Below are 26,358 nucleotides of genomic sequence, written 5' to 3' on the forward strand. Positions count from 1 at the left end.
AACTGACTAAGGATGCTGCTAGTGCTGCTAATTCAATGTTTATCGAGTATTTACTAAGTTTTAGGTGTTCCATAAGCATAATTTTTTAATTTTCACAACTACCCAATGAAACAGCATTACTATTTGCTCCATATTACCCATGAGAAACTCAGAATTAGGTTAATTACCTTGTCCAATGTCATACAACCCATCAAATCTATCCTTCTGTCTTCTCCATCGTGGCAAATACTTTCCTCTACCAAATTGTTCAAGCCAAAAATTCAGGCATTCCCCATATTCTTTTATCTTACCCCTACATCAAACCCATCTGCAAGTGTTGTTGACTCTATCACCAAAATATGTCTAAAATCTGCCTCCTCTCTCACCTCAGTTATCGCTCTAGTCCAAGCCACCATCATCTTGTGAATCCCTCACAACCCCCCTGCCTGGTCACCGTGTCAGTACTCTTGCCTCTCTGCAACCCATTGTCTGTTTTGCAGAGTGAATTTTTCTGCTTAAAACATTTGAATGGCTTCTCAGTGTACTTAGAATAAAATTCAAACTTCTTTCATGATGTTTCTCCTACTTACCTCTACAAACTCATTCTCTCACCCTTATCCACTACACCCTGACCACACTGACTCTATTAATTTGCCAGGGCTTCCATAACAAAGTGTACAGATTGGATGGCTTAAATGATAGAAATGTATTTTCTCACAGTTATGGAGGCTACAAATTGGAGATTAAGTTGCCCAGCAAGGTTGGTTTCTTCCGAATGCCTTCAGGAAAAGATCTGTTCCAGGCCTCTCTCCTTGGCTTGTTAGATGGTCATCATCTCCCCATGACTTCACATCATTTTTCATCTGTACATGTCTGTGTCCGAATTTCGTCTTCTTAAAAGAACACTAGTCATATTGGTTTAGGACCTCATTTTAACCTAAATACTTCTACAAAGACACTATCTTCAAATGTGGTCACATTCTGAAGTACTGGGGATTAAGATGTCGACATGAATTTTTGGGGGAACACAATTCAGAACATAGAAGTGATATTTCCATTTTCAGAAAATGTGCGGTTCATTCTGATCTTGGGGTCTTTGCATGAGGTATGTTCTTTATCTTGAATGCTATTCTTGCTTCTCATGTTAAGTGTTCTTACCAAAATAAAATAAAATAAAATAAAATAAAATAAAATAAAAACATCATAGTCAAGGTACCACAGTAGCTAGAAGCCAGGGTGAGGAGAACATATGGTGATCGTGAGTAAGATTCCTATGTCCTTTAATGTCAATGTTAGCGACAGGTTATCTGCTGGGATTTCCCAAATCTGCTGACACAGAGGACCTGTGAAGTACTGGGCATGACTTGCCATGTCTGAATTATAAAAGGCCTCATTGTTCAACATTGTGACAAATTGTCAATGTTTTGTGAGGATCCTTAAGGCTCCTTAGTGTAACTGTAGGTGCTTTCAGTAAGTGCCAGGCATGAATGCGAAAGCAGCATCGGTTCATACTTCCTGGAATCTCTGTGTCTGTTTTGCTCAAATAAAGAAAAGAGAAAGTGCTGGGGGCAAAAGTTTATCACCTTTATCATAGTTGGTATAGCATGTCCATCCACACCCCGAGAAATGAAGGAGACCATCCATAAGAGATTGTTGGTTCATTTGCTGAGAGCTAATTTCTCTCTCTCAGGGTCACTTATTGCTAAACAGGGCAAAAAGCCTCTCTGAGCAAAACTATCCCACTAGTTTCCATGGACACAGATATTGCTTCAGTGTTTGCTACATTTAAATGCACAACATCTCCAAATGGCCTTGCGCCAATTCTTTGTGGAACCAAGCTTGATGTTGATTTGAAGACATGCAAAGAATTATGCAGAAATTACAGTGTTCTACTCAGAGACATGTCTACTAACTCATTCCTTTAAAGACAAGTGATCTTCATTCTGACTGAAATTGACTTTTGTCACTTGAAGATGTCAGAATGTAATATTTTGCTTTATGCTATCCAAATGCAAATCCTGAATGCCAAGGAAGTATCACACATGCCACCACTCTCCTCACCACCCCCCTCCAATACCATTATCCATGGCAAACATCATTAATTGATCTTGATCTTTCCCATTAAACCCAAGTTTCAGGCTCCATCTAAACACATCATTGTAGGCATCTGTCAGCCAGTTTTTCTTTCCCATTATGTGGAAAATGAGGCCAGCTTACATCTACATAAAATGTAAGTCAGTATTTTTCAAACTATATAGATTTTATTGCAGGATTACTTAGTCTTCAGTACTTGGATGTCTAATAGTCTAATATGCTATTCTAAAAAGGACTAAAATACACAGAACTTTCTAATGTCACTTGGTCACAGAGCCCCTTTTTAATGCAGTATCCCTGAGTTCTTTTTAATACAACTTGGGAAACACTGCTGTAGTATTTTACAGGATTTTGAAGGATTTTTCCACCTCAAGGCTTTTGATCTTTCTGGGTGATCCAGGTGGTCATTCCACACTTTGTAGTCACTGGTTTTTTAAATAATGATATAGATTTTAGTCATATGCTGGAAGAATATGCTTAATAACAAGCCAGCCTAGTGTATCACACAGTATTCACATTTCACAGAGGATTATTTTCTTGCAAGCCATTTTCACTGATTATTTACTCCTAGCCAAAATGTTCTAAACATTTACATCTCATTTAAGTAGACTGCCCACATATTCCAGTTTATGCTTGGAGTAGACCCAGTTTATACCTGCTTTTCTATCGTAATCATTAATGCCACTCCATTTTGCCATCAAAACTGCCCTCTTGGATGATAAATTAATTAAATGATCTCCTTCCATTTAATTTTCAGACAATCTGTGCTAACATTGGTATTATAACCTCCACTTACCAATGATTAAATGGGTCTCAAGAGACTGAAAACTGGCTTGGTTTTGCATAGGTAGGACATAGCTCAGCCAATATTCAAACTAGGTCAGTCTTCCCTCAAAGCCCATGCTCTTGAATGAAGTACTGCACTGCTTATATAAATATCTGATGTCATTTAATAACCAGGAAATTATATTAGAAGCATTGTCTGCATTTTGAAGATAAAAATGTTGAGAAAATCATATGCTGCAATTTATAAATTTGAGGTCAATTATATTGAGAATCTTACCTTTTTATATGGTAGTCCCTGCCTTTAAAGGTCAGCCCCACAAAATAAGGTAGGCCAACAAGATGGCTGGCAAGTACAGCTACACAAAGAGCTACAAGTAAGGCCTTATACCAGCTCTGAGCCAATCAGCTGGGACCTAGTAGATCAGGTCATGGTGCTGACCTCTCTCCTAAATATTTACCCATTTAGAAAAGCAAGAGGCAGTAAAATTCAGGTAGGTCCAAATTGTTAAACTCAGACCCCATAGCATTATAGGAAACAAGAAGGAATTCAGATGAGCAAATACTTAGTGTACAAATAGGATATAATAATGACTCAAATTACAAGGTTATACTTACTAGAACAATACCGAGAATAGTCTCATTTTCTAAAAACTGGAGTCTCTATTATTTAATTGAATGTTTGATTTATGAAATTATATTAGAGTCATCCATTCTTTAGAGTATTTAATTATCCATTTAAGCTTAAGGCATATGCACTTCAAAACAAAGACATTCATTTGTACTATCGTAGGGGCTTCTAATTTCAGAATTTTCAGAAAATTCTGTATAAAGCTAAATTTTTATTTTAACAACACTCTTTTAAGTGTTAATCCTATTTTACTGTCTAGTCTAGATCAGGGATCCTCAACCTTGGTGCGACTGATATTTTGGACTGGATATTCTTTGCCTCGGGTATTATAGGATGTTAATTAGCATCACTTGTCTCTATACACCAGATGCCAGAAGCACCTTCTCCATAGCCATGACAATAAAAAATGTTGCCAGATTTGCCAAAAGTCTGGGGCAAGGGAAGCAAAATTGCCCAGTTAAGAACCATTGTTCTACATGCTTCCTCTTTGTTATCCTAGAGATTGACTAGGTAGAAAATAAGGGAATTAATATTAAACATAAAACTCTGATTATATTCAGTGCCAGTTCAAATTTCTTTAGAAGACAGAGTTCTGGTAAATTTAAGAACCTGAGGAAGGGACTGGGTTTTGGCAAAAGTTAGGAGTAATGGCTTGGAAACCAACCCGATGTAAGAAAGGGATGATGGGAAAGATAAGGTATATTAGCTACTGGCTGCTCAGGCTTCCAGAATCAGCACACAATCTTCAAAAGATCTCTCCTGTAGGTCTTCCCCTTCTAGCAGTGGTTAGGGCTCTCTGAGAAATGCCCCCAAATCTCCAAGGAAAGTTCACATCTTCCTAGTCTATTCCCCTGCTCCTTTGTCTTGTCCTCTGATCTCTTCTATCATGAATGCAAAGCTTCTATTGTGCGGCTCATAGTGAATGGACACTATTCTACATATTAGGGATGGAGTCCAGAGATGAAAAAACACTGCTTCCATGGGGCATTTTCGGTTGGGGGCTTTCCTAAATTTGGATTAGTCTTCCTCCACCCTTGAATTCTACTTTTCATCTCTTCCTCCAGTGTGACAGGTAATGATATGGATTCCTCCAGATCCCCCAACTCCAACCTTCTCTAACCATCTTCCAAATCAGTCAAGGATGGAAGGAGCCATGGTAGAGGCAACATGAGGAAGCCCTCAGTTATTTTTAGGGTTCTATTTTCCATGTCTGTTTGTGATGACAAAGTGGTAAGATTTCAAGGGCAGAGTTTCTTGGGAAAGAGGTTATTAAGGGGGCTTTTTGCATGGTTTTATTCTAAGTTAGTCCAGTTCATAAGGGTAGTATTTGGAGGCCCTGATTTTAGATTTCTGTCTATGTTAAAGACCTGAATAATATTCAAGCCTCGTCTTCCTCTTACACCCTTAACTGGCTGTCAGGTAAGAGACAATCTAATTGTTTTATAATTAGAAAAGTTGACATTTTACCTGTCACTGGATTTTACATTTTAATAACAATAAAGCCAATGGTGAAACTATTAGGTATCAGTCACAGGCCTATATAGATGTTCTTACTTTAGAGATAATACGTATATTTGAATTTAGAGATGGGGAAAATTATATAAAAGCAGTCAGTTTTCCTACTGCTTTCCTTAACTCTTTGGGTGGGACAGTCCACACAAATGGGAGCTCAGTGTGTGGAACACCATGCCATTTCTTGAAAGCTTGCACGTGAAACTATGGACTAGATTTCAAAATGTCATGATGAAAGCATCTTCTATTAGGGATGAATCAAATGTATGTATTATTTTTTAAACCTTGAGCTTATTTGAGAATGTTAATAGTCATGAGAAACCTGTGATCAATATTTTGCAGAATCATTTAAAATAGATATTCCCAGGGGTGCCTGGGTGGCGCAGTCGGTTAAGTGTCCTACTTCAGCCAGGTCACGATCTCACGGTCCGTGAGTTCGAGCCCCGCGTCAGGCTCTGGGCTGATGGCTCGGAGCCTGGAGCCTGTTTCCGATTCTGTGTCTCCCTCTCTCTCTGCCCCTCCCCCGTTCATGCTCTGTCTCTCTCTGTCCCAAAAATAAATAAAAAATGTTGAAAAAAAATTAAAAAAAATAAAATAGATATTCCCATCAATGTTGAGAAGCTAGACAAAATCGTTTGTGTGTTTACTTTATGGGGACTACACAGTGAAATTAAATGAGTTTAAAAATTTTTTTCAGGAGGCTTCCTTCTGAAAACTGGTAAGCAGAAGAATTTAGGGGTTAATTATTATGCATTTATTTTGGAAAGTCAGACACAGTTTTAAACATTCATTTTATTTGCAGGAATCGTGCATGGGAATCACAGAATGGTAACACTGCATTCTATTCTACACTAGTAAGTTGTTTTTAAGAAATAGGTTGCTGAAATTGTAAGCCTTTTAAAGAATGTAGGTTGTGGAAATGTATATTAATTTGAGTTATAGAATGTTAAGAAATAATATTCTCAAGGTTACATGCAAATAGGCACTAAGTAAGAGAAGGTTTCTCAAAACATAGCAATAATAATTAGAGATTTGAATGTCAGAAATTCAGAAAATGGACCAGCAACTTAAAAAGCATATATATCTATAACAAATGTGTATTTTCATGGTCATTCTAAAGACAGTAGGTAAGGAGTAAGGAGTAAACTGTTCAGGTGAGTGCTTCAAACAGGCACAATATCTTTGCTACAGAGAAGTTTTCACCTCTCTGTTTTTGTTTTCCCTTAATTTTCAAAATGGGGAACAGCTGCTTCAGTGGCAAAATGCATTGTAAAATGCAAGAACTGTCAAAGAATGCAATCACTCTATGGCATTCAATTTGAATCTTGATGTACCTATCTGAAGCAGGTTAATGCCAATAAATCGTGGCAATGACAAATTCTGAAATCCAGAGGTTTGCCTCTGCTTTTGTAGTATAGTATTTTCCCTGAAGACAGCAGGCAATCCAAATGCAAGCATGCTTCACCCAGAAAGCACAGTGTCTGCAGATTTTTGGGTTTCATTATAATAACCTGAAAGTGAGATCACAGGAAATGTATTAGTGAATAATGGGTCCTCAATTGAAATTGATTAGCTAGCATAAAATCACCCCTATACATAAATCTTTCTAAGGAACAATCACCTTTAGCTTGAAAAATACACATGTTTATCCTTTCAGGAGAAGACAATGAAATATTTAAAGTATTCTGTTTGCTAGACAAATGATTCCTTCAAGTCCCTAATAAGCCTGCCTTAAGCTTTCTGAAAAATATAGCTGAAAAAAAATATGTAGCTGATATTTTACCTTCTTTAGTAATCTTTCCTGCAACAGAAACCAAATTCCTTTTCAGCTTGGAGTCGAGTAGGAAGCTAAGAAAAAAAAGACAAAAAAAGATACAGAGCTAGCATTTCTCCATTTTAAGGCCAAACAAAGGAACATGATAAAGTCATGGTTGCCTTTCACAGGAAAATAGCTTTATAGAGGCAACTGGGGAAACAGTCCTCTATCTTAAAAGGAAAGAACTGTAAAACTCAACTACAGCAAAGTCCTTGAGTTCAAGTTGTATTTTATTTGGAGGGAGAATAGCCTAAGGGCTAGGAATTTGTATTCTTTTCCTCTTACCCCAAATATTGTTCTAAAAAATATGCCATGGTTGCATAGTCCTTCAGATGTTGTAGAAGGATCTTTGTTTGACAGGTATATTTTCATAAACTCAGAGGCCTAGGTAGTATCCCATGATTCTGCTACAGCCCGGTGAGTCTACGGAGTCTGTACCCTGGAGACTCATTAGATGTGCAGCTCACTGGTGGGCCACAGGATGATCCAGAAATGCAAACACTCGATCAGTTCTTAAGGGTAAATGACTTTGGTGATTCCTTATGATTTATTTAAAACATAGGAGAGCTTAAAGGGTTATTGAGATTTGGTCAACTAAAATTGGTTCATTGTGAGAAATGACCAAGGGCTCTAATTCTGGAGTGTAACAAGGACTCCAGCAGCCACATGACCCTGGGTAACAATGAACATTTCCGACATCACATATGTAGATAGTTAGAAGACACGCTTTATTTTTGAAGAAAAATTGGTGGTCAGGATGTTATCATTATTGTCTTGAACTAGTTTTTCAATTGCTGCTCTCTTTGCTTAGTGTTATTTTTAGCAATTCATTTTCAGTTAACTCTACATGTGAAGTGATGCATATTTACAGGAATGATGTTTTGGGTTTGCATTTTTTCCTACAGCTAGACTTTAAGGACTGTATACATTGTGGCTCAAATAGACTTACCATATTATTATTGCTAAAAAAGATGTATCCGTGATTCCTCTAAGATTTATTTGGTCTGTACATGTTGAATTCAGCCATACTTTGGCTTTGGTGCCTTTTTCCTTTGAGTTCCTTCTTTGCTTTTTTCTAAATAGTTAATTCTTTTAAATTACTGTTCATACAGTAATTTGCACACAAACGCTTATGTAACCTATTTTGTTCATATTTGTTGAAACGTTTCAAAGCATAGTCAGGATAGAAGGCTCATATTCTTTCTCAACAAAGAAGTTATTTTTTTTTTTTGCATTTTATAGAAATTAACATAAATACAACCTACCTTATTGCGGAAAGGTGTGTTATATAACATATTTTCATTGCGGGCACTCTCGTTACCTAGAAATATAAACTCTGTTACTATTTCTTCAGCTGTTCACATATTTAATGATTCATTTATTCGGTACTTTAAAAAATAATATATGCGGGGCGCCTGGGTGGCGCAGTCGGTTGGGCGTCCGACTTCAGCCAGGTCACGATCTCGCGGTCCGTGAGTTCGAGCCCCGCGTCGGGCTCTGGGCTGACGGCTCAGAGCCTGGAGCCTGTTTCCGATTCTGTGTCTCCCTCTCTCTCTGCCCCTCCCCCGTTCATGCTCTGTCTCTCTCTGTCCCAAAAATAAATAAACGTTGAAAAAAAAAATAATATATGCTATGAGTAGCATATATTGGGTAAGGAGAAGCTACTGAAGAGATAAAAAGGGAATATTGAAAAGGCACCCTTGGCAAGGATGCTGTTAATTTCTCCTGCCAAGATAGTTGACTACAGGACACAGAGAGGAGTTGCTTCAGCTCAGAAACAATCCAACACCTTTGAATAACAACCCTCACTAAATGATGCCTTCTTCTTTTTTGTTTTTCTCCATTGACCACGATCAGTCAATCACAAGGTATGCCATCTTATGAAAACTTGTTCCTACTACTCCCCATTGGCCACAGCTCCTCCTGCCTTTACCACGGGCTTTCCAGTTTCCACCCGTCAGCCACGTGGCTCAGTTCTATTGCTCTTCTCCATTCCCACAGTCACTGCTCTGGTTCAGAATGTAGACAATTGCTTCTAGATTAGTCAGAGCTCCCCAGTTGGCCTCTGGCTCTTCTTGATCTTGCCAACCTTCTGCATACATTCCTACTTACCACACTGACGTGAATCACCCTTTGAAGTGTTACTCCAATTCCATTTACTCTGTCAATAACTCCCGCTTATCAAGCATCAGCTCCCATTTGCACATATTATCATCTGCCTTTATAGAAACTCCCCATGGCAGATTTCTTACATGGGGAAACTGAGGCCTAAAGAGCTTAAGTGATTTCCCAAAGGCCATAATGGTAAGTTGTGAAGGGCCAGGTCAATCAGAGTTCAAAGCACATGCTTCTTGTATTGTCTAACAATGCCTCTACATTGCTCTTCTAGAATCATCTCAAATTTATTTTGGATGTCAAGTGGTTTTGTATATACATATAAAATCTATATGAGTTTTTGCATTGGCCTGCCTAATTATTTTAGGTTTACATTAACACTGAAACTGATTTACCATGTGCTTTGTTGTAGTCTGAAATTCTTCAGTAAATGCCAAAAACTTACCATTTGGATGGTGCACAATGGTGAGTTTATCTAGAAGACAGAAAAAGCACATTCTACTGAGTTTTGCTCAATATTTATCTTAAACTTTCTTCTTTCTATTGTTTGACAACTTCTTGTCTTTGAGATAACTATGAAATCTCACAGTTTGATTAAACAAATACTGATCTCCAACTACAAAGTGTGAAACCACGTCTCTGACTACGTTTGTCTATTTTCCTTTTGATGTCTGGTATTATGATTTTAGGTATGTTAGACACTTAATAAAAGTGTTGCTACTATGCTTTGATAGTTTTTTTGCCTGAGCTACTCCACTGTTTTTTCAGATTAACAATATTCAGTATATATAGTACAAATTACTTTTTTTGATGACTTTTGACAAATCTATACACCCATGTACCCATCACCTGGTTAGGATAGAGAACATTTCATCTCTACAGAAAATCCCCTTGTGCCTCCAACATCAATCCTCATCCCACCATTATCACTAGTGACCCTGATCTGATTTCTATTGATATAGATTAGTTTTTTCTATAATTTCAGATTAATGGAATCTTATATAATGTATTCCTTTGTGTTTCATTATCTTTCATTTAGCATAGCATCTGTGAGATTCATTCATGATGTTGTGTGTAATACTAGGTATTTCTTTCTATTGTTGAGTAATATTCCACTGTATGAATATACTAGAGTATAATTATGTCTTCTTCCCTCAGACATTAGGATTGTTTATGATTTAGCTATTATAAACTGCTATAAATTTTGTGAATAAGTCTGGATACACATAATGTTTTCAATTTTTTTTTTTTTTTGGAAAAATACCTAAGAGTGGCTTGTCTAGGCCATAAGGTAGGTGCACATTTAACTGTTCCAAAGTCATCACACCACATTCTACTTCCATTAACAATGTATGAAATGCATATCCAGTTTTGCCATGTCCTAATCACTTTATTGTAACAATATCTAAAAATTCCAGCCATTATACTTGTTGTGTATTGATATTTAGTTTAATTTGCATTTTCCTAACTAATGGTGTTGAGCATATTTTCACATGTTTACTGGCCATTTGCTTTTGTAAACTAGGATCTAGATGCTACAGGTGCTCATTGGTGCTGGGCTGTCATTGCTTCTAGGCCTTTTCAGCAGATAGGGCTAAAGAAATGTATATGTTCATATATACAACTATATTTCTATATCTATTTGTAATATATCTATTCGTAACCAGGAGTTATTTTTACCTCCAATTCCAATTTAGAAGCATAGAATTCATTCCAACCTTCTTTTTTTCTTTAGTAGTTACCCCTTTCTTTGATAATAGGAAATCTGATTCTTACTATCCATAGTACACTTATTTACTCAGTCTTAGAATATACAACTGGCAGTTTTGAAATTGCTACTCTATACTCCTATAGAGAAATAAGCCTACTTACTAGAGTACAGAATACATTTTTATGTATTGATTTTTTTCTTTTATTTTTATCCTTGGAATATACTATTTTCTATATTTATGTTAGTTTTTCTTCTGTCTCCTTTCAGTGTGGATGTTTTTTATTTGGAATATGTGTAGGTTCATTTTCTTCTGCTCTTATTCCATTTTGCCCCCTTTCCAGACTCATTTTTGTTGAATATGTAAAATATTAACAAAGTTCTGAAAGTACGTTCTGAAAGATATGTTCAGAGAAGTGTAATTCTTTTTAGTTTTGTAAGTGTTGTTTTTTAATTAATTTGTTCTTTTTGCCTAAGTTGTTAAATGTATTGGCATTTAAAAAGTTAATTAGGGGCGCCTGGGTGGCTTGGTCGGTTGAGCATCTGACTTCGGCTCAGGTCATGATCTCACGGTCCGTGAGTTCGAGCCCTGCTCGGGCTCTGTGCTGACCACTCAGAGCCTGGAGCCTGTTTCCGATTCTGTGTCTCCCTCTCTCTCTGCCCCTCCCCTGTTCATGCTCTGTCTCTCTCTGTCTCAAAAATAAATAAAGGTTAAAAAAAAATTAAAAAAATTAAAAAAAATAAAAAGTTAATTATATTTCATTAGTATCTTTTTAATGTCTGTAGGATCTGTTGTGATAGCCACATTTCACTTTCCCAATATGGTTACTCTCGCGTTCCCTTTTTTCCAGTTCATTTTTGTCACAGTTTTATCAATTTTAGTTATGTTTTCAAATAACTAATTTTTGGTTTTGTTAATTTTTTTCTATCATTCAACTCCTTCATTTTTTATTGATTTTTGATCTGAGCTTTACAGTTTTTCCTCTTACCTCTGCTTTCCACTTTCCAGTTTCCTGAAGTGGAAACCCATGTCACTGATCTTCAGCTTTTCTTCTTTTCTACTGTTATATTTATAGCCATAAATTTACCTCTAAGTACTATTTTAGCTACATTCCACACATTTTGATATGTTGTATTTTCATAATTCATTCAGGTTGAAATATTTTCTTGTGATTTCTTATTTGACCTATGGGTTATTTTGAAATGTACTTAATTCCTAACTATTTTGAGAGGTATTTTTAATTTCTTAAATTCTAATTTCTTTTTGTTGTAGTAAGAGAATATAAGATTTCAAAAGACTGAAATTGTTCAGAGAACATACTCTGAAGATTTCAAATGTTTTGAAACTTATTGAAACTTTTAAAATAGCCCAACATATGTTCTATTTTGGTATACTTTCCATGTACACCTTAAACAAACATGTACTCTAATTTTTTTCCATGTCATGTCCTGTAAATGTCAATAGATTCCCTATTTATTCACTCCTTAACAACATATTTTTTTTATTAATTTAACTATGTTTATAAGAGTTGCTTCGAAGTCTTTGTTTGTTAAGATCAACAATAGGACCATTTCAGTTTTTATTGAGAGTTTTCTTTTTCTATGAATAACATTTTCTTAATCTTTGTATGTCTTCCATTTTTTTTTTAAGGAAAAGTATTTTTAGGAAACACTGAATACTGGAAATTATAGACAATCAGCTGTATATTCTGGATTCTGTAATATTCCTTTAATAAGTAAGAAGTGTAAGTTCTTATTTTAGCAGGCAGTTTGATTATTGGCATGAACTTGTATGGGCCTGATTTTATGCTGTTTTCAGTGTTGTCCTATAGACAGCCCAAGGTGTTTTCTAAAGCCTGCAGTGGGCCTGAGCCTACAAACTACCTTCCATGTGTATCTTGTAGGGGTTTGGTTTTAGGTTTGTTAGTGCAGGTCTAGAGGAGATCTCACTCTAAGTCATGGTCTTTAACCATTATATCTCTTGGATGTCACAGTAGGGTACCAGGTGTTTTAACAAAGTTGTTAGGGAGATTTTTCCACTCTGGTGGGCCAAAATCTCCAACATCCCCAGTCTGGCTTTTCCCTGGTTCTGCTCAAACTCTAGTGTCTCTGTTCTGCTTTCAGTGTCCAGAAGCTGTTATCTTGTATGCATGAGTGGTCTTGCTCATCTCTTGGCCGCAGACTTGTGGAGTCCCTCACTCCCTCTGAAGCTACTTCTCTACAGAGTTACCTCCTCTTCAGTGACCCACACAGACATTCCAGAAGCTTTGGTTGCCCTGGATTCTGCTCATGTCTCCTCACTTCAACAGGATTGCCTTGCTTTGTACGACCGCGTAAATTTTGTCACTAGAATTACAGTCTTAGACTGCTAACTGCCCACTCCCTGAAATCAACTGCCTCATATTTTTGCCTAGCATTAGTGCTGTGTACGGTGGGAGGGTTTGTCTGGTACTACTTATCCCATTTTGGTTAGAAGGGGAACTAGCTGATTCCTAATTAAGACACCAGTGTTTAAAAGCATTGACTTTGGATTAAAAAAGAATTAGGCTGTAGTTTCTAATCTGTGCATTTTGGGGCTTTTTAGTCTTTCTTTCTTTCTTTCTTTCTTTCTTTCTTTCTTTCTTTCTTTCTTTTTTCAGAGAGGGCACAAGTGAGTGAGAGGCAGAGAGAGAGAATCCTAGGAGGGAGAGAGGGAATGAGAGAGGGAGAGAGAGACAGAGAGAGAGAGAGAGAGAGAGAGAGAGAAAGTGGGGCTTGTGTTCTCCCAAAGCATTGCTGGTGCTCACCTGATGGTAGGACTCGAACTCATGAACTGTGAGATCATGACCTGATTTGAAGTCAGATGCTTAATGACTGAGCCACCCAGGCACCCTGGGCTTCTTAGTTTCTTACAGTCTCAGTTTCCCTATTTATAAATTGGTAATAATGTCTACCTCAAAGGGTTATTATAAGAAATTAAAAAGATAATACTCAATGTATGGTAGATAGTCAAATATTAGCTGCTGCTACTACTACTTAATATTCCTTAGTCAAAGTATGTATACATATTTTTTACTATATAATTTTTTACATTGTTAAAATTTTAACCTTTTTCCACATTACAACAGAGATCTGTAGATCTCAGTTATCTGTAAATTAGCCCTGTGTTTATAAGCTTAATTATTTTAGAATGTGTATTTCTGTTTTTAGAAACCATTTATAAGATAGCTTAAAGAATTTTCTAGGAAAGAGTAGAAAACAATTTAATAATATGAAAATAATTTTTTTCTGGTAAGTTTCTTTTTTTTTTTATTAATTTTTTTTTTCAACGTTTTTATTTATTTTTGGGACAGAGAGAGACAGAGCATGAACGGGGGAGGGGCAGAGAGAGAGGGAGACACAGAATCGGAAACAGGCTCCAGGCTCTGAGCCATCAGCCCAGAGCCCGACGCGGGGCTCGAACCCACGGACCGCGAGATCGTGACCTGGCTGAAGTCGGACGCCCAACCGACTGCGCCACCCAGGCGCCCCTTTCTGGTAAGTTTCAACATGAAGCACTAGCTAAAATCTTATTACGCAATCTTATTGAAAATGGAAAAGATGGAAATTTCAAGCTTTGCTAGTGGTTGTTAGTTTTTAATTATCTGTGCAGGGGTAAGGACTTGGGGAAGGAGTGGTCTGCTAGTGACAACATAATTTATTTTCAATTTTGGAATGTGATATTTATCTTTGGAGAAGATTTACCATCTTAATAATGTTTGGTTTGTGTTAGCATTAAAACGAGTGTTTTTTCCCCTCCAGTGAGAGTGACTGTAAATTATTAGCAAGGGGAATCTGCATTGCCAAGAAGCATGCTAGCTGCAGGGGAAAGCAACCTGAGATTTACAATTTAAAATGATCCACATGTGCACAATTGTGTGAACTGACTATATTGAGAATGTTCAACCTTATTAAAAAAGTATGATTCCTTAATAATTCAGTAATCTGTATAATGGTGTGTGTGTGTGTGTGTGTGTGTGTGTGTATATACACATATATATATGTAAACTGGAATGTAATTATTTGCAATTTTCATAGAAATCAAAGGAAAGAACGTAGCATTTATGGAAGGTTCATTCTGGGTCAATGAAGGTGAAAAACGTTCTACATGTTAACTTACACAACCCCTTCCAGATATATCTATAATCACTCCTGTTTTGCAGACAGGAACCTGAGTACCAGGCATTAAGACGCTCTCCAGTCCTGCAGCTGGGAAGTGATGGCGTGCAGATTTGACTTCAGGCCTGGTTGACTCCACTCTATCATTTTTGAATAACGAAGCTTACTTACCAGAGACATTTTCTTCTTCTGGCCTTTTCCCAATGATGCAATCTCGTAGCTGGCGTAGTTTTTCCTTGATGAGGGAATGACCAGAAAATAGAAGTGAAGAGTCACAAGTTTGTCATAGATGAAGATGAAAAACATCAACTACCGTTACCAGAACCATCATGACTATGTTGCACTAATTTGGTACTCACAGCATCCCGATCAGCCATCTTGGATACTTTAAATGCGTTATGTTACTTAATTTTCACAACTTCATGAAGTATATATGCCATCATCTCAGTTTACATAAATAGAAGCTGAGATTCGGAGAGGTTAAGTAACTTTTCCAAATCACAGAGTTGTTAAGTGGTAGAGTCAGCCCCGGGACCCAAAGCCCAATTCTTATGGGAGCCGCTTTCCCAATCTAACACCAGAGGGCGCTACATTGGCTATGCTGTGTGCAAAAGCAAATGACACATGGTGATTTGCTACCGCCTGAGCCCATCTCTAGCCTCTGTGGGGCACAACCTTTCTTACATATTTCTCTTAAGGACCAGGCACTTGGAAGCAAATGAGACATAACTGGATTCCCTTTCTTAGTTCGTCTGTGATCTTTCCTTGCTTTCCAAAACATTCTAGGTTGAACATTTATTATCATTTTATCTAAAATGTAAAACAACATTAAAAAAATCTTTTAGAAGAGAATCTAAGAATAGCCCTTTCTCCTAAGGGTTTCCTTTGAAACCTAGAAACCATGTTTCCTAAAAAGAGAGTTATTTTCATTGCCTTAAAGATCTTCTTCTATGAGTGGAGTAAATATTCTTCTTTAGGCATTCACTGGTTATAACAGGAGTGAGGAGAGTAAAAGGCAGTTTTTACCTTCTCACCCAGCTCACCTTCAACTCCAGGGGTTCTACATGGGTCTTAATTATTCTAGAAACTCTTCTGTTATTAACTCTATGGTTGTGCCACTTTTCCTCTTATTTTCTTAGGATAATACCTCTATCAATAATAATGACATAACATTACAGTTACCCCTGACAGATTTATGTTCAGCGTACAAATGAATGTTTTTGCAAGCTACAGGAGTAATATTTAAAAGTGTGTGAAGGGGCACCTGGGTGGCTCAGTCAGTTGAGCATCTGACTTCAGTTCAGGTCGTGATCTCGAGGTTTGTGATTTCAAGCCCCACTGGGCTTGCTGCTGTCAGCGCAGAGCCCACTTTGGATCCCTACCCCCGCTTGCACTCTCCCAAAAATAAATAATTTTTTTAAAAGAAAAGTGTGTGAAAATGAGTGTGTACGTATATTGGGAAAATGAGGAGAACATCTATTTTTCTGTTATTCCGACTGTTGTCCAGCCCCTTATGTTAAGGACTAAGAAAACATAGGGAAAAAAACTCCTTGCAGTTGGTCTTGGCAATAGTTTTTTGGATATGACACCCCAAAACACAAGCAAAAGAAGCAAAATTGGGCAAGTAGGACTACATCAACCTGAAAAGTGTCTACACAGGAAAAGAAATGATCAAGAAAATGAAAAGGCTACCTACAGAATGGGAGAAAATATTTGCAAATCATATATCTGATAAGGGGTTAATATCCAAAATACATTAAGAATTCAAATAACTCAATAGTGAGGCGCCTGTGTGACTCGGGCTGTTAGGTGTCTGACTTCGGCTCAGGTCACAGTCTTAACGGTTCATGGGTTTGAGTCCCGTGGAGGGCTCTGTGCTGATAGCTTGGAGGCAAGAGCCCGCTTTGGATTCTGTGCCTCCCGTCTCTGTCCCTCCCCTGCTCCTTCTCTGTCTCTGTCTCTCAAAAATAAAAAAAAAATGTTAAAAATTAAAAAAAATAAATAAATACCCCCCCCCCCCGCCCCAAATAACTTAGTAGCAAAAATCAAATAACCCAGTTAACAAATGGCCAGAGAAAAAAAATGAGCAGAGGGACTAAATAAAGCATTTTTCAAAAATGACATACAAATGGTCAACAGGTATATGAGAAGGTGTTCAATATCACTAATCAATAGGAAAATGCAAATGAAAACCACATTGAGGTATCATCACCTGACACCTGTTAGAATGGTTATCATCAAAAAGACAGGCAATAACAAGTGTTGGCAGGATGTGGAGAAAAGGGAAACCTTGTTCGTTGTTGGTGGGAATGTAAATTGGTGCAGCCACTATGGAAAACAGTATGTAGGTTTCTTAAAAAATTAAAAATAGAGCTACATATGATCCAGTAATTCTGCTCTTCGGTGTATATCTGAAGAAAATGAAAATAGGATATTGAAGACATAACTGCACCCTCATGTTCACTGCAGGATTATTCGCAGTAGCCAAGATACAGAAACAACCTAAGCTTCTGTCAATGGACGAATGGACAAAGAGGATGTGATTACATACATAAGCCATGAAAAAGAAGGAAATTCTGCAATTTGCAACATGAATAGACCCTGAGGGCATTATGCTAGGTAAAAAAAGTCCGAGAGAGAAAGAAAAACATGGTATGATACTGTTTATATGCAGAAGCTAAAAAAGCTGCACTCAGTGAGTAAAGTGGTGGTTACCAGTGACCTGGAAGTGAAGGGAAAGAGGTTGATTAAAGGGTAGATACTTCCAGTTGTAAGATAAATACGTTCTGGCGATTCAATGCACAACACAGTGATTATACTAAACAATACTGTATTATGTACTTGAAGTTGATAAGAGGGTAGATATTCAATGTTCTCACCCAAAAGAAGAAATGATAATTTTTTGATATGATGGAGATGTTAGGTAACACTCCGGTGGTAATCATTTTGCAATATGTAAGTGTGTGAAATCGACAAGGCGGTACACCTTAAGTTTATCCAATGATATCTCATTAAAGCTGGAAACATAAAAAAAAAGAAAAGGACTGATTCACTAAACAGTATTCAGTCAAAGTTACTGAACTTTTGGCTTTTATGGAAAGCAGGCTGAGTGCTTGTTCCTTGGCTTTACAGGTTAAATTTTGTTTTGTTTTGCATAAACAGTAACTATATTCATTATCCCATTCTCCCTATATATTGGATAAGTCAGATCAGTCTAAAAGTAGTTAACAGACCGCCTTAACTTCTTTCTAAAAGAATATTAAATATAAACACACACACAAATTAAAAACAACCAAGCCTTTCATAAAACAACTAGTGAGATAATTTTCAAGAAGGTATTTCAGTTGGATTCCTCTAAATTGTAAGCTTTATTATGATCTGAGGAGGGTGAAGTACAACGGGCTTATTTTCAGCAGAACTTGCAAGCTAACAAGGCTAGGAAAGTGGGTGTGTAGGTTGGCACTAAGGCACATTTTATCTGTTTCAGGCTAAGAGAGCTGTTTGACGGCGATGGCATTGGCCCAGACTGAGAAGCAGCACTGTCATTCTGATCATGAACTAAGATCAGTTGCAGAACTGCACAATCAGCATGTTTTTGCATCTGTTTGGCGAAACAGGCCCAGGTGCAGCCACCACCCACACAACCAGAGCTGCCCTTCGAGATCGGTGGCTTCTGAGAAGAAGTGATCTCAGATGAGCTGGGAAAGTCCCTTGCCTAAACTACCTTCTGCCTAGATGCCACATTTGTTTGGAGTTTCATCATTGGGATTCATTTTGCTGTTCTTTAAAAATGTTTTCCTACGCATTGTTTTTCAACAAAAATGATCCCTTGGGAAAGGTAGCATATTAAGCTATTAATGATTATTTGTACTTCGGCCTAAACTAGCTAATTAAATGTGTTTTATCAAACAGTTCCTGAGAACTGGTTTCTATGGCACTGGGGTTTTCTGTGATGAGAAGGAAAAACTGTTGGACTATTTAGGGAGTAGGAAAGCCTGTGGGATAAAACAGAATACAGTCCTCATACCCCTCACCGAGGAATGTCATGGGATGTATATGGTATATTTTGTTTTCAGTCTCATCTCAGAACCACCTACTCTAAAACCCTCTCAAGATATACATTCTATTTATAGAAGACAAGCTTATCTGAAGTTAATATGCTTGGCAGCATATCTCTATAAATCCTGACTTTATATGGGCTTTTCCCCCCCAAAGGTTAAGGGGAAGAGGAGAGAAAACTTGTTATATTTTGTTGAGGAATATTGCCTGACATGATTTAAATCATTTTCTTCTTCCCTTTAAGTCTGGTCCACATAACACACTCTTCAGAATGTTGAGCACGTGTTAATGTAAAGATGCTTCACCTTAATATCAGCAACGAGATTCATAAAATATTCACTATACTAAGAACAGCCTAATAAGGTGATTAGGTGTTAGCTCTGATATAGTGGGTCCCAGCATTGAGTTCACCAATGGTTTGTAAACACGGAATCTGGATGTTTGCAGCCATTTAATTGGTAGTTTGAAAACATTTTTTTTTTTTTTGTGGGTAGTTAAAATCAAACAAATAGTTACCTGTGTTTCTTGTAAAAAGACTATGCATTTACAGACAGGCGCTGCCAGTGAGGTGAATGTTCCAGAAAGGACTGGGGTTATTATTACCTGCTGAATCATTTCCAGTTCAGTCTTTCCCATCTGCCAATGTTTAAATTTCTCTAGGGCTTCATCCACAGATAGTTTCCCATTCTTGACTTTCTCTTGAAGAAGGATGAGCTCTTCCTGCCCAGCAGCAAGGCAGTTCACAGTGGAAAAGTTCTGACTCTCCAGCCGAGCTCTGTCTACAATATGAGGGGAAGATGTTTTAACAAGAAGATTATATATGTCAATTGGGGGGAAAAACACTCTAAAAACAAATCAGTTGAGTTTCTTATTCCTGCCAGTCTACAAGCAGTCACTGAATAAATCAGTACAAAATTTTTAATGCATTTCGAAGGATTGTTGTGTCTGTCACCTAGGGTTATGGTAAAAAGAATGTGTGTCATCACTAGGAAACAGAAAAAGGGACAGGTAGAGAAAGAACAGTAGCAAAGTTCTGCATTTTACTAGCTGTGGGCAGTACCAATTTCACTTTCTTTTTGTGAGGATTATTTTTTTAAGGTTATTTATTTATTTTGAGAAATAGAGAGAGTGGGGGAGGGGAAGACAGAAAAGGGAGGGAAAGAGAGAATCCCAATCAGGCTCTGTGCTGTCAGCACAGAGCCTGACATGGGGCTTGAACTCACAAACAGTGAGATCATGACCTGAGCCGGAATCAGGAGTCAGATGCTTAACTGACTGAGCTGCCCAGACACCCCAGTGAGGATTATTTTTAATAATGTGCACAAAGTTCTTAGCATAGTGCCTGTCAAATGGTAAGCTAAATAAATATTAGCATTATTATCAATAATAAATATTTGTGGAATAAATGTGGAATAAACATAATCTCTAGCTTTTGGAAAAGAGATCTCAACCAACATCCAAGTGTTATAAAGTTTTAGGAGCATTTGCGACTTTATTCCTGAAAGATTTAAAATAGGCAATTGCCACTCATTTTGTAATGAACTGCTTTCTTTCCAAAAGAGTTTATTTTGCTCAGAACAGTCAGAACATTGGGTGGTCCAACTTTCCATGTGTGGCTGCTAATGCCACACCATACATCAGCCTGAGCCACAGACCATGGGTGAAGTCAGTGCTTTATTTGTCCCACATGATGTTTAAAGACATAAGAGAAGCTACATGCCTTTAAGGATGCTATGTGCTCTCCAGACTATCCCAATCCTTATCCCTCTTTATGGTCACTGGGTGGCATCACACTTGTGTTATCTGCATGTCTGCAGAACTTAGTTGAGCTTGTACCTTCTTATTTATACATTTCTAATAAGTCCGACCTATTTCTTGTATTGTCTCAAGAAGGACCGGGTAACTCCTTAGCAGTCTATGTCTCATGCACTATCAAATCGAAATACGTTCACAGAGTCTAGGAGAGAATAGACAATCTAGCTGTGTACTGGTGAACTGTCCCTGAAGAATCACTCATTCCCCGGAGCCCATCTTCAAGAAAGAAATAGGTTAACTAGACTGTCACTAGACCAGACAGACAAGGACTTAGAAATGGAAGGGCATTCAAATCCTATAGTACTAAGGATTTGGTGATAGTGTTTGGATTGGTTAGTCTGGAAAACAGACTTTTCAAGTACTTGAGAGCAGGTTTTAAGTATTTCAAGGGAACTTGAACCTTGGGGTTGTCCTGGAATGACCTTTAGTAGCATCCTCAGTTTTGAGAAGGATTCTAGCAGGAAATCTTGAAATGGGGACACAGAGACTGTTCCTTTCTGAAAAGATTCGCATACACATAAAACTGCTCCACGGCCAATCATTTTGATTCCTACGGGGGCTTTCTTGGCTGTCTTTTCTTTCAGAAGTCCTCTTCCCCCAGAACTAACAAGATGTCAACAGATTCTACACTCTAACTCTTTTCCTTCAGGGATGACGGAGCATGAAATCCCAGGAGAATTGGAGAAGCACAAGTCAGCCAGAGGGCTCACTGGTTCAGTAGCCAAAAGCACAGAAAACAATTGAGATCTTGCTTCTTATACCATTTGCTTTTGATAGGCCTCTGCAATCCACTCCAATTCATAAGGTACAGTTTGCAAACGAATTCTATGTGCCATTCCTGCCAGAGTATGGGCGTTTAGAGCCATCATTTAATAGCTAAGACATTTAACTAGCACCTCACTCCTGTCATCCCTTTGACTAAGTGTGAATGCTTTTTTTTCTCAAGTAACCCATGCAGCTGGATTTTCTCTTTTGTTGAAGTTATCTCAAGGAAAGTCTTCCTGGAAAACTGTACCAGCTTGTTTTGCTATATGTGCAGGTATAACTAAATTCAAAAACTACTGAATCGTCTTAACAATATTCATTTCAGGGGCGCCTGGGTGGCTCAGTTGGTTAAGCGTCCGACTTGCGCTCAGGTCACGATCTCGCGGTTTGTGTGTTCGAGCCCCACATCGGGCTCTGTGCTGACAGCTTGGAGCCTGGAGCCTGCTTCAGATTCTGTGTCTCCCTCTCTCTCTGCCCCTCCCCTACTTGTGCTCTGTCTCTATCAAAAATAAATAAAAAATAAACAACAACAACAACCAATATTCATTTCAATTACCCTTCACCTTTCAAATTTTCACTAACTAAAAAATAAGTAAGATGACTTTTGGGGGGGCAGAGTTCAGTCTTGTGTGGTTGTGCAGAGAGAACAAAAGAATGAAAGTTAAGAGTGTCAGTTCTAGACAGATGAAGTTCTGGAAGTGAGCTGTTTATAATTAGACCAAGTTTACATACTTCAGCTTTTACTTACTACCCTCCCCCTTCTCTCCCCCCCCCCCCCGCCATTAGCTATGACAAGTTGCAAAACAAAATGATTTAGGCACTTAAATCATCTTTCTTCCCAAGGGCAGACTAGTTAAACCAAAATGTGCAACCTGTAATTTTTAGTAGGGTGTGCAAAATTGCTTTAATGCACTTAGATCACTGTTTTATGGGGGATGGAAGGTTTTTTCTTTCCTCCTCCATTTGATATTTATTATTAGTTTATCTTCAGAAAAGTTAGTATGAGGTTAATGTAATTTTTGTTGAAACGTGTTTGCCAGATTGCTAACTGTACATATTGCAGACTTTTGGTCTCTTAGTGTAAAAACTTCAAGATAAACTACAGTTTCTAGAGTTTTAGTTCCTCTTGGATCAGTTCCTCTTTACAAGATTTTCTATTTAATCAAGTATCACTCATATAAACATCAAATAACACCGTTCTGGTGAGTGTATGAATCTTCAGATTAGGTAAGAGAGTAAATTGAGCTTTTCATTAACATTATTTCTATTACTGAGTGACTGGCTAGAAGAACATTTTTTTACTGAAAATTTGAAAGGAAACAACTTGATTGCCCAACAACAAAGAATTTAAAGTATGAAATATTTACTTAACAAATACTAAGTAATCATTAAAATAATAACAATAATTAAAAAGATCATGTGGCAATATAGAAAGTGCTTATCCTATCACAGTAAGTACAAAAGCAGGATATTAATTTGTATGTACAGTAAAATGTTAATGATATAAATGTTTTTCATAAATAAAGCATGGAAGGAAATTATCTTAAGATGAGACAAGTTGTTCTATTGTGATGGTATCAGAGATTACTTTTTTCTGGAATTTCTGTGATTCTTAACTTCCAGCTTTCTGCGATGATACATGATATGGTTTTTGCAGTAAGAAACTCTCTCCCATTCTGCTAATAGGCTTTCCCATGGAATACATACCATTCCAAGCCATGGCAGATACACTATACCAATGCCATAGCATACTGTACCATCTTGCCATATTATTTTGTGAGTAATTGGAAAGAATCTGTCGGTAATGAAACTGAGACACCCAGCGACCAAGATTGAAATCTGAAGTTATTTTTTGTTCTACAGCTAGGGGACTGGCAAGTAAATTAACTCTGGGGCACATGGGTAAATTAGGAGAGACCTGGAGTGTTGAATTATTTGTAAGTTCCAAGCAAAGTATCCACATCTCTTGAAATTAGGGCTGCATATTGACAGAGCTCCTCCCTTGACTTAACTTGAGTTAGGCTCCTCTGAGACCTCTTTCCAATGAGGCTTCACCTTTTGTACTTGCCTGTCTGTCTTCCTATTGCTCAATTTTCATAAGAATCTGCTAAGTTTGTTTAGTCAGGGTCCCCCACCCTTGATACCGGATTACCTTCAGTATCTGATTGGGTTCCTTGACCTTCCATCGCCCCCTAGGTGATATCTGATCACCTTGCCCTGCCTTCAGCAAGAGCCCTGTTAGGCCAACTTAGCCAGAATTCCTCTTACCCCTGTGTTTCCTCTTAATAATTTTCCACATACTAAAAATACTTGTTTCTGACTTTCGTTACAAAGACTACATATACATATGTGTGTCTATCTATCTATCTATCTATATCTGTATATATACACATATATCTATACACACACATGTAATATTAAGTGATTTGGAAAGTACATATTTTCTTTTAAAATAAATTTCAGAGATATAATTTATCTTATATATTTTTGGTTACTAAGTCATGAAGAAAAGGGCATGATTTTAGTTTTGTATTTTCTTCTAGTTCCTAGACCATTTTATATTATTTGAGCATCGAATTCAGGTTATGATTTGTTGCATTACATATTTTTTATCACCAACATTTTACATTCACATTTTTTAAGTATATTTACAGGAATTATTTAAATTTTTATTTATTTTTGAGAGAGAGAGAGAGAGAGAGAGAGAGAGCACGTGTGTGAGAGAGAGTGGGGATGGAGCAGAGAGTGAGGGAAACAGAGGATCCCAAGCGGTTCTGCGTTGAAAGCAGAGAGCCTGATGAGGGCCTCGAACTCATGAACAGTGAGATCATGACCTGAGCCGAAGTCAGATGCTCACCTGACTGAGCCACCCAGGCAACCCTACAGTAATTATTTAAATGCAATTCCATGTTTTATTGAATTCATTATTCACCACAAATTCTTTAATACCATAAATTCTCTTTAAGCTTTTTATTTTGCTTAGTCCCTTATTTATTCATAATATATTTCGGGTAATACTTTCATGACATAGAAATTCTAATTTTTCTAAAACCTTGGTTATCCAAAAGCTGCATTTGTTTTCTCCTTACAGGCATGAAATACCACACTAAAGATAAACTTCTTAAGCTGCAATATTTTCCTAATAAACTGTGTAATCCGTTATCTCATATTTTTGTTACACAGATTCTCTGTTTTTTAAAACTGATTTTGATTTAAAAAAGTTTTTTTAATGTTTATACTTATTTTTGAGACAGAGAGAGACAGAGCATGAGTGGGGGGAGTGGCAGAGAGAGAGGGAGACACAGAATCCGAAGCAGGCTCCAGGCTCTGAGCTGTCAGCACAGAGTCTGATGCTGGGCCCAAACTGGTCAACCATGAGATCATGACCTGGGCCGAAGTTGGACGCTCAACTGACTGAGCCACCCAGGCACCCCTGATTTTGATTCTTTTTAAATAGAAAATCTAAGTTAACATATCTTCTCAATACTTTAGGATTGTTTCTTCATCTTTATAATTAAAAAGATTTGCGAGGGTGCTTTTAAATTTCCTTATTGTTTTCTGGGTCACAGTTAACCTATATTGAGCCCCACATCCCTGTTCTATAAAGCTTTGTTTAGCTATGTCATTGACTGCATTCTGTATTCTATTTAAAACAAGCAAATCTATTATACGTGAGTTGGATCTCTCTTCTCCATTTCTTCTGATTGTTTCTAGTCTATCTATGTATTGAGAACAAACCCTTCTCCAATTATGTTCTCAACTTCAATAACTTGATTTTTATCCACCATCAGGTCTTTTTGTTGTGACCAATGTGGATTTTAACTTGCTGCTGAAATTTTAGCTTCTAAACTTATTTTATTTTTACCATACTTCCTTTTGTCACTAGATCCCTTTTCTGCATGTCATATATTTCATATCATCCTGCCCTCTCACCTAAAATGTCTTTCATATATTTTGCTTTCGTCTTAGCCTGGCCTTCATCCCAGACTTTCTACTGCTGTTTCTTCTCTATATTTTCAATTTGTGTGTGAGTTCACACTTTTCTGAAAAATTCTTTATTGACAGGTGTCAGGTACTGAACCTGAAAGTTGAATAGTTTAGCTTAAATTTAATAAATGAAAATTCAAAATAATCCATACTTCTTTACAGTTACTACCTTAAAGCAATTTTCTACACAGTTAAAATATTTGTAAAAACTTCAGATTAAAAGAATTACAAATTGTGAGTTGAAATGTTCTGTGTATGTGTGTGTGTGTGTGTGTGTGTGTGTGTGTGTATTTCCCATTATCTACGTTTTGATGGCATGGTGCTTTGTGAGAAGATATATGACAATCTTACTAATGAAACAAATCACTTACAGAAGTATAATTATCCTGAGTCTTCCATGAATAAATTATCTTGCCTTTTCCTTGGAGTGGTTTTTGAAGTTCTCATATTATTTGTTCTCTTCCTCAGTCCTTCTTGAAAGAGAACATATCTATAGAATCATGTTCACCAGGAGATTTAGTGTTTATTTATCCTTTGCTTCTATTCCTTGTGTTCACTCAGATTTTGTTCTCTGCTCTAGGTTGCAGAGGACATTGGTAACTGCAGTTCACAACTCAGGATCCCAGGGTTTAGCACATTTGTTAGGGCAGCTTTGTCACACACAGGTGAAACATAATTCCTTAGCGCTGTGTACTGATAGGTCTGTAAGCAACTAACTCCCGGCATCAATTACCATAAGAATTCTTCTTGCCCATGCCATCCTTCCATCACAGAGCTTTATTTGGTGGTCTCAGGATGCAAAGTGTAACATTAAATCCCTCCTCCTCACTCTTTACTGTGGGCTATTGACACATCACCAAAAGCAGGCAAGAACTCAGCTATTACACAAGTTTTTCCAGGTCTGACTTCAACAACAACAACAAAATTTTTATGAAAATGGAAATGTAAGTTATACTG

At 37.3% G+C, this 26,358-nt stretch overlaps 1 protein-coding gene across 1 annotated transcript in view; it reads right to left on the reverse strand.

Annotated features, from left to right (window-relative positions):
- Nucleotides 1-5,773: 5,773 nt before the first annotated feature.
- Nucleotides 5,774-26,358, reverse strand: part of BANK1 (B cell scaffold protein with ankyrin repeats 1) — a 314,203-nt gene continuing 293,618 nt past the window's right edge. The window contains 6 exon segments of the mRNA XM_030313356.1: nucleotides 5,774-6,510; nucleotides 6,783-6,800; nucleotides 8,081-8,136; nucleotides 9,376-9,405; nucleotides 14,947-15,010; nucleotides 19,438-19,613. Coding sequence (XP_030169216.1) covers nucleotides 6,334-6,510; nucleotides 6,783-6,800; nucleotides 8,081-8,136; nucleotides 9,376-9,405; nucleotides 14,947-15,010; nucleotides 19,438-19,613 — 521 coding nt within the window. The 3' untranslated portion in view covers nucleotides 5,774-6,333.

The sequence above is a fragment of the Lynx canadensis genome, chromosome B1 (assembly GCF_007474595.2).
Source record: "Lynx canadensis isolate LIC74 chromosome B1, mLynCan4.pri.v2, whole genome shotgun sequence".
NCBI classification, from domain to species: Eukaryota; Metazoa; Chordata; class Mammalia; order Carnivora; family Felidae; genus Lynx; species Lynx canadensis.